Source organism: Barbus barbus (genome assembly GCF_936440315.1).
Source record: "Barbus barbus genome assembly, chromosome: 27".
NCBI classification, from domain to species: Eukaryota; Metazoa; Chordata; class Actinopteri; order Cypriniformes; family Cyprinidae; genus Barbus; species Barbus barbus.
Window position 1 is genome coordinate 12645608 of NC_136755.1, and position 9146 is coordinate 12654753.

At 34.1% G+C, this 9146-nt stretch overlaps 1 protein-coding gene across 2 annotated transcripts; it reads right to left on the reverse strand.

Moving 5' to 3' along the window:
- Window positions 1–879: 879 nt before the first annotated feature.
- Window positions 880–6026, reverse strand: LOC306847149 (src-like-adapter). Of its 2 annotated transcripts, XM_079380949.1 has the most exons (8): window positions 5835–6019; window positions 5091–5190; window positions 4900–4993; window positions 4618–4704; window positions 3648–3751; window positions 3396–3527; window positions 3174–3303; window positions 880–3084 (listed from the first exon to the last, which is right to left on the reverse strand). In XM_079380949.1, exons 2-8 carry the CDS (start codon window positions 5155–5157, stop codon window positions 2880–2882), a joined length of 819 nt encoding a protein of 272 aa, XP_079237075.1. In that variant the 5' UTR covers window positions 5158–5190; window positions 5835–6019; the 3' UTR covers window positions 880–2879. The 2 variants fall into 2 exon arrangements, with proteins under 2 accessions (XP_079237075.1, XP_079237076.1); XM_079380950.1 differs by lacking the exon at window positions 4618–4704 and having other exon boundaries at window positions 1334–3084; window positions 5835–6026.
- Between the last annotated feature and the right edge of the window lie 3120 nt (window positions 6027–9146).

Genomic DNA, 9146 nt, shown 5'->3' on the forward strand with positions numbered 1-9146 from the left:
AGACCTGTTAGATCATTACACAGATGTTAGAGATGTTACCACAGCAGAAAAGAAGAGGTTTTTATCTTCATCTACCACATCCATCCCATCTGAAGGAAACCTGCCCTTGGGGTCCAGCTCTAGTTATACCAACTGTTTAGGAACGAAGTCCAGAAACAGCTCTACCAGTCTTAAAACTACTACAATGATAATATCTAATGCTAGAGCAGCATTAGTTGTTGTTTCAGAATCCTAAATGAGAGAGATAACATGCTTTACTTTGGCTTGCTATATGGGAAATATCTGTCTCAGACATGCATCCTTCTGGCCATGTGTTCACTGGCACTTATTATGATTTTTTATGGAGTATTATGGTTTCAGATTTACCTTTGATCTGCATCTTTGATCTCCTCCCACCTTTGGCATGGTATGTTTAACACATGCTATATGCATTTTGACCTCTTTATATTGTGAGCCTATACAGATTTCTGGCAACAATTTTTCGACGATCAGTTGAGATCACTCACTGATTAATTGACAACAGTAAATTACAATGTCTATTAAAGTGGCAGCAGGAGAAGGCCTGTAAAACAGTATATATATGTATATATATATATATATATATATATATTTATTTATTTATTCTTTTTTTTTTTTTTTTTTTTTTACATCAAACCAACCATGCACAACCAAATGTGTGCTCCATATGCTTTTATACAACCTATGTGTCACAAAACACAGAAAATGCATACTTGAAGTGCAATCTGATAAAACAGCAAGCACAAGGCTATTTTTAGATACTTGTGGCTTTCTTCAACTAGCTGACCACGTGAGAGGTAGTTGTGATCTTTCCATAAAACAAGCTGAGATATACAACACAAGGGTATAGTGTTGGCTTTTGTGTAGAAGGTTGAGTCTGTTTATTTTGTGGGAAAGTATGCAAAACCACTTGTTTGTATATTACCCAGATTCAGATGCATAAACATGTGAAATGTTCATTTAGATCATCACAATCTGTCAGTGTGAATCAAACCAAGTTCATTATTTACTAAAAATACAATAGTTACTATTTTATCATTGTTAATGATGTATAATATAAAGAAATTGTAGTGCATCTGAATTGTCTAAATTAAAATAAAACATTCAAATTTTGGATACATAACATTTTCAGAATTTGGGGGGAAATGTTCTTGATTGACATTAAAAACCATGTCACAGTTATTGCTAAATCTGCCTCCTATATTTGCTGAATATTAATGGTAATGCAATTTTTGTGTGAACTGAAATGTCACAGCCATTGTGAAATGACTATTACATTTATTGCAACAATAAACCACTAGATGATGAAAGGTTAGTGTAATCATTAGTCTTTAATCTAATGCCTTTGTTTCAGCTCTCTTTACGGCCTGCTTGTGTTGCATGAGCTAAATGTTTGATAGCAATAAATGCCTCTAATTAACACTCCATATGGTTAGCATTAAGATTTCACTGCAATGCACTGTATGAACACAACATGAGCCAAACAAAGCCATGATATTGAGATGCTTGTTTGTGTGGCTGTTTAGATACAGATGCTCAATATTCTGCACTGCAGTTCAGATGTTAAATATTAAACAGTGACCATTTTCAAAGGTTTTCATGTCCAGAAGAACAATAAACAAAATAATACACTGCAAAAGGAAAGACTAAAATATAAGAAAAAGTCTCCATTTAATTAAACATGCCACCTACTAGTTTAAAGAAAGAAAACAGTGTCTCTTTGATAAAGACATATGTACATTAAATTATAAGTGCTTACGAATTTACACACACCTACAAATATTCATAAAACGTTGCATCAAGTATTGCTGTAAAACTTGTTCCTGTAACATTCTATTGCTGCATTATTTAGTAACATTTTGGCTTCAGTGTTTTTAAAGAAGAAACTGTGTGCCTCACAGTGAAGTTCAAAAGTAAAAAAAAGAAAACAAAAGAAAAAAAAAAAAGCATGCACATCTTTGGTGCTTGGCTATATAAAGTAAATCAAGAAAAAAGTAGTGTGTCAACATTTTTCTTGATTTACTTTAATAGTGAAACATACTGAAATTGCATATGGGTGAATCTCACAAAAGCTCATAAGGAACATGTCTGGGTCATATTTCACCCTAAAATTAAAAAAATAAATTTCATTTACCTTATATATATTCTATATATTCAAATGTTAATCTATATATTTAATTGTAGTATTTGTTGTATTGCCTTTTATATATGCTATTTTAAATAATCATTAAAAAAATACATTATTAAGAATCTAATGTCTCACCACTGAGATTAATTTAAATAAAAAAAAAATACTCAAAAGTAAAACATCCAAACACATTACAGTAAATGTGAAAAACCACCATAAAAAGAATCACTTTTTTCTATTTGATTTTAGGGTGAAATTTATGGAAGCCAGTTTCCATCACATAATTAAAAAATAAAAATAAATGAAACAATAAAGGTAACTGTGTCGTTTTATCTCACAGTTTTGTCTGACTGACAAATTGATCTGTCTGAGAATTCAGAATTATGAGACATAAACTCATAATTCTGAGAAAAAAAAGTCAGAATTGCGAGATGTTAATTCACAATTGCAAGAAAAAAAGTCAGAATTGTGAGAATTTTTTTTTTATTCCATATCACAAACAACAAAAAACTGGATAATGAGATGTTAACTCAGAATTCGGAGAAAAAAAGTCAGAATTGCAAAATGTAAACGTAGAATTGTGAGATGTAAACTCAGAAGTGGCAGAAACGGCTTCCATAGAAAAGTGACCTGGTCATGTATGTGAAAGATTTGCTTAACCCAGTGCAAAAATATTACAGTCCATAGCAATGTGTTGGTTAAAATTAAAAGATTAAAAGTCTACGCTCATGAGCTAATAGTCCTCATCTTCCTTTATATTACTGTGGTCAGGCATCACGTAGACAGACTTGCTCTTCTTCTTTCGGCCTTTGGCGTTCTCTAGCTCAGGTACTTGTGTTAAAGACAGATAGGCGGCCATGCTGCTCCTCACACCGTAGCTCATCATGTTATCTTTGCTGTCCGCATTATCCAGCTCTCTTGGGCTCATCCGCTGTGACCTATTCATGTGGAGACATACCATATCATTCTATACAAGCTCAGCAAATGGAGGAAATGCATAGCAGGATCTAAAAAGACAGAGACATACTTATTCACTTTCTTCCAATCCAAGTTACGGCGCATTACCACAGGAGGCGCTTGCTGGGTTGTGCTCGGGGCAGGGTTGGACAGAGCCAGACACGGAGCGCTGAGAACACAACATATACCATCCGATGAGTCTGAGGAAAAACCACAATACATTAGCATTAATGTATCACATACTAATTTCACATTACAAGGAGAACATCAGAGTTTTGTCTTTAGCTCTCACCAGAGTAGTGATTGACCATGTCCTCCAGACACTGAAAGGTAAGCCCTGGGGAGATGTAGTACCAGCTATTTGTCAGACGGAATATTTTATAGTGCTTTATGATCCTGTGTCTCACAGAGAGAGAATATACACCTGCAGGGAACAGCAGTTATGATAGCAATGTCTTTTTCACTTGCACTGACACTTATTGCTGTAATGTGTGTGAATGGAAAACTTTCTGTGGTTAGTATGAAGACACGTCCAGACACTTACCTCTTTCTCTCGGACTTTCTCTAATAAGGAATGATCCAACACCGTTACCAGGCAATGACAAAAGCTCTTCTGCCTTCTGCCTGCTAATCCCCTCAAACAGCCATCTTTAGAAACATAACATAGTAAAGAGGAAATGATGTTAACAACTGAAAACAATGACTTCACAATTCAGTATAACTGAAGGTCTTATATATAAATAACAATGTTCTCCGTGAATAATGTTTAAATTTTTTTCACGTGATATGGTTTATAAACTGTATTCAATAGAATCAAAAGATGTTCACTATTATTCAAAAGTTTTGGGTCAGTAATCGTTTTTTTTTTTTTAAAGAAATTATTAGTATTCAGCAATGATGCATTAAGCAAAAGTGACAGTAAAGACATTAATAATATAAAAATAAAAAATATATATATATTTCAAATAAATGCTGTAAATAAATGCTCTGTTTTAAAACTTTCTATTAATCCTGAAAAAAATGATGTTTTCGACAAAAGCGGCACAACTGTATTCAACAATGGAAATCATAAAAAATATTTCTTCAGCAGCAAATCATTATATTAGAATGATTTCTGAAGGATCATGTGACAATGAGGATTCATTTAATTCATTTAATTAACATAGAAAATTATTTAAAATTGCTTATTATAATTTTATAATATATATAATAATTATATAATATTTCACAACATTACTGTTTTCTTTATTTTGATCAAATAAATGCAGCCTTGCTGTGCATAAGAGATTTCATTTGGAAAGAAAAAAAAAACTTACCGAGCCCAAACTTTTGAATGGTACTGTAAATAACAAAGACTTTATAATATTCTGAACGAGATTACAGGAAATTGTCTCTAGCGTCATTTATCATTCAGTACTTATTGTATTCTGTCCAGATGTTATTTTGAATTTGGGAATATATTTCTAGGATCATCATGAAACATACATCAATGAGGATAATTAGTCTAAAATTACCCATGATAAACCTTTGCCACATAATTACTTGGAATGTAATTCTCAGTTCCTGTTTGAAGAGAACGGACTTTCCACCAGCAACCATCTCTATAAAGCATTGACGAGTAAATAAAAAGTAATTTTATGGGGTGCATGCATATACATATACAGTATGTGTATATTAATATTAATTAAAATGAAAATTAAACATGCATTTCACAAACTGCTGATGCATTATATATTAGCAGGCATTTATTGTTATATAGCATCAAACACATTGTATTTCACTGAAAGAATACTTACTCAGAGAGACCTTTGAGTTTGTCCCCTATCCTAAAGATGGGTTCACTAATGTCTCGACATGGGTAATCAGTGAGCACCACAAGACTGTCACAGTCTGTAAATGTAGATTAATAAACAGTATAAATAATCTCATATTAATAAATATTTAAGCAACAGACTTCCCATACATCAGGTGACGAACCATAGCTTACCTTTAAACATGGTGTCAAAGTTGTTAGGCTCTGGGTTTGTCTTTTCCTGCGTCATCACATTGCCCATGATGGCCGTTTAGAGGCCGCAGCTCTACAGATGCTGGAATGTTAAATGTGCATTTCAGTATGAGTTTAGCATCTGATAGTCCAACAGCTAATGCAACAACTGTTAAAATTTTGCAACTTCCTCTCAGCTAATGTGTTATCTCTATCAAAAAATAGAACAGGGAAGCTGCGGAGAGCCCAAGTCTAACACTATTTTCCACTAAACGTCTTCCTGACAATGTCAATATTTAACTTGCATTTCTACAATACAAGCAAATAGTTGAGTATATGCAGCATTGAACTGTTTTATTTTTTCCTGATCTTTTTATGGTTATTTACTTATACCTATATAAATATTTGTTAGATGTTTAAAACACATGAACAATTTAATCATAGCCATAGATTGCCATGTTTGTTTGGGTCTCATCATCCTTTAACCAACCTCAACATGACATCTAATGGTGGTGTGTGCACATTTTTTTTATTTCTTATAAATTCTTAATGTAATATTTTGTAAACATGACAAATCAAACCATGGATAGAGGGAGATTACTGGAAGTAACTAAATGGATCAGAACCAAACAGCATCCTTACACTTGACACTCTTTTTCCCTGCAGTGAAATGTATAAATGTCAAAAATTTTATTTCCCACTCCACACTAACAGAAATATGCGAGGTACATAAATGAGTTTTCTTACCTCTCACTTGAAGCAGTTAAATATCCATGTTTCCTCCAGAGGGCAAAGCTTCAGTTCTGGCTGGCTGCAGTTGAAGCAGGTGGTTCAGAGTAAAGAAATACTGCCCTGGTCTCAGACCGAAGTGCCAGCAGTAAGAGCAGTTGTGTTGTGAGTGGCCTGCACTGCTCTGCAGGCTTATCTAAACTGAGTGCTGGTCTACTGAAAACAGCACACAGCCACATACTTCCTCTGGTAAAATGAGGAAGAGTTCCCTAACCTTGTCTTCCTTCATCCCCTAAATGTGCACCAACAGAAATGATTACACATTCTTAATGCAAATAAAAATACAGCACAGCAAACCATTTTTTAATGCAAATAAGTACAGTTTGCAATTTTTGTGTTGAGGTTTACGATTTGAATGCGTGATTTTGGTGCTCTCAGTATCATAGAGTGTTCAAATGGGTGTTGTGCAACTTCCTGTGTATGGCATTAGTGGGTGAATGTCTGGGTATGAGTGCATCTAGTTGTGTCAGTCTCAGAAGCATAACGCATATACAGTAGCTACATATTAAAATGGCTTTAATGATACAAAATGTAGTGATAAACATTAGCCTTTTAGCGTTAGCCTTAGGGTTTTTATTAGCGTTATTTAAGTTTTCATATGACCCTGCAGATCCACCTATATGATTTACACTAAAAAGTGGCTATATACACAACTGAGAAGTTAGCATTTCTTCTCCAAATGAGCAGCCATTTTTGTATTTTTAGACATCAGCTGGAAAAAAGGAAGTGTGGCTGTTCATGCATGAGTGTTTATGCATTCCACATGCAACTAATACATGTGAAAAAATTAACACAATACAACCATTCCAATGTGTTAGTGGGGACCAAACCTTACGCCTCTGGAATCCTGCAATATACAATAAACTCCATTTATAGTTAAGTTTTACAGCTGATGATGCAAACTGCAAAACGCTTAAAGGTGTCCATTTATTTTACTACATTGAAATCACCACCATATCAACCAGTTGTATACTTTGGACTGCAAAACTAAAAGATACGTGACAGATGACTCGAGAGTATTTCTGCTTTCTAAATGTCTCTTATTGTGCAGTGCTATCAATATTCAACTAGCTGCTGGTTCTGTCCAAGTACCTCATTTTCTCCGGTTCAGAGACTTGAACTTCTCTTATTTTTTTAGTTTTACAACTTTGTTATTAGCAGAAACACATTAAATTAAATAAATAGAGTTAAATATGTCAATAGTTTTTACCGGTTTAAACACACTTTTAAACAGTTTTTCAAGAAGTGGATACCTAAAGATGCAACATTTTAATTTCTTGCCAACCTGGCTGCCATGACCTTTCAGTCACATTGTTTCCTGTGCATTTTTACAGTTTCAGACACGTCACAGGAGTCATTACCGCTGATGCAGTCATCAAAGTTTTCAATAGAATAAATAAAGCATAAGATCAGGTCAGGAGAACTGTCCAATTTTTATACGCACTGATGTAAACATATAAGCTCAGAACTGTTAAAGCCTAAAACAGGGCTGTCCAAACTCGGTCCTGGAGGGCCGGTGTCCTGCAGAGTTTAGCTCCAACTTGCCTCAACACACCTGCATGGAAGCTTCTAGTATGCCTAGTAAGAGCTTGATTAGCTGCTTCAGGTGTGTTTAATTAGGGTTGGAGCTAAACTTTGCAGGACACCGGCCCTCCAGGACCGAGTTTGGACAGCCCTGGCCTAAAAAGATGTGTTCAACAAATTAAATTTGTGATATGATACATTAAATATCTTGAGTATGCTTGACTGATCTGGTTCAGATTTCTTTACAACCGGAATGCACCATCTGGCCAAAAACATATTTCAGTGATTGTAAAAGTTTTCACATTTAATTGTGCAATTATTGTTATAAGTAATAATTGTTAATTATTATAAGTATAAAATAATATTAACATACACTGCCAAAATAATACTTTTAGTTGTGAAATAAAAATGTTTTGCCCTCCATTTCTGCTGATTATTCAATGCGGAAAACTGATTTTATGTCCTTGGAGTTTTGAACAGATTAAAGTGCAGTTGAGTCTTTTTTCTAATGCTTTCATGAAGCATCATAATTGGATGAGAAGAAACAGAGGAGGATTACAAAGTTCCGCTCTATCATCACGTGGAGACAACACTTAATCTCGTCATTAATTCACACTATTTGCTTTGTTACTTTTCTGTATACTCAACTTGATAATTAAACCCTAAAAATTATCATGCTGTAGAAAATGCATTTCCAAAAGCTTAGTTCTGGCTTACATTCTAATGTCTTTTTCCATTGAAAAAATGTGCACTTTTTACTTTTTGACAGGGAATTGGAATAAAAAATGTTCTGAGTGATCTCAGTCTGGGAAAGCCATCAGTGCTGTTCTACTGATCAGCTGCATATTATCGACTCACTTCTCACCCATCTAGACTTTATTTATTGCCAAAAGCTACAAACCAGCTGATGCCAATAGCACAAATATGACTCTCTAATTACATGATACATTTTGTGAGATCACATTCGTTTTCGTTTAAACTCGACAAAAAGTCTATTGGCTTAGCCTACTTCTCATTATTAAGAAGCACTAGGACATGGAATTAACTTTTTTGTAATTAACTATTTTGATAGTCCCAATAACATATTCTGTTGACTATAAGTAACATGAGTGTGAGTGCTAGTGGAGTATTAGTAGACTGGTAGGGTTAGGGTTAGATTCAGTTGACATTTACCTCAAAAGTTATTTATAGTCAGTAGAATGTCTGTTAGACAATCATAATAAAGAGTTAGCAGATATTAAGCAGACAGTCTACTAATACCAAAGTCCCTTTAAGACTATAGTCTTTGCTAATACTCTAATAAGTGTTAGTTGACATGTAGGTGCAAAGCTACTTATTGTCAACAGAATGATCAAAAGGGACTATATATATATATATATATATATATATATATATATATATAGTTAATTGGTTCGTCTCTTTTTTATAATAGTTAGCTATTGATAACACATTAACTTTGCAAGCAACAGTTTTAAAGTAGTTTCCCAACAAGGTTTTATTGTTAATCATGTCTTTTTATCATTTTCTGTAATAGGATTGGCTAATGGCTGCAAAACCACGTTGACCACAACAGATATGGGCCCCTCGTGTAAACTGCATGCAGCCATAATGCAAGTAGACTTGAGTGGAAACTCTGACATAGAACAGGGTGATTAAGTCACAGTGCAAATTAAGCATTGTGGGTTTAACATTACGCTGCACACAGTTAGATGGAACTCAGCAGACACAGCAGTACTAAGGCAGAAA

Coding starts and splice junctions, on each gene's coding strand:
- LOC306847149 (XM_079380949.1), bottom strand. CDS start 5,157: ATGGGCAATGTGATGACGCAGGAAAAGACAAACCCAGAGCCTAACAAC. Junction 3,528..3,647: donor AGAAAGTCCGAGAGAAAGAG/GTAAGTGTCTGG, acceptor TGTTCCCTGCAG/GTGTATATTCTCTCTCTGTG. Junction 3,085..3,173: donor GATTGGAAGAAAGTGAATAA/GTATGTCTCTGT, acceptor CCACATGAATAG/GTCACAGCGGATGAGCCCAA.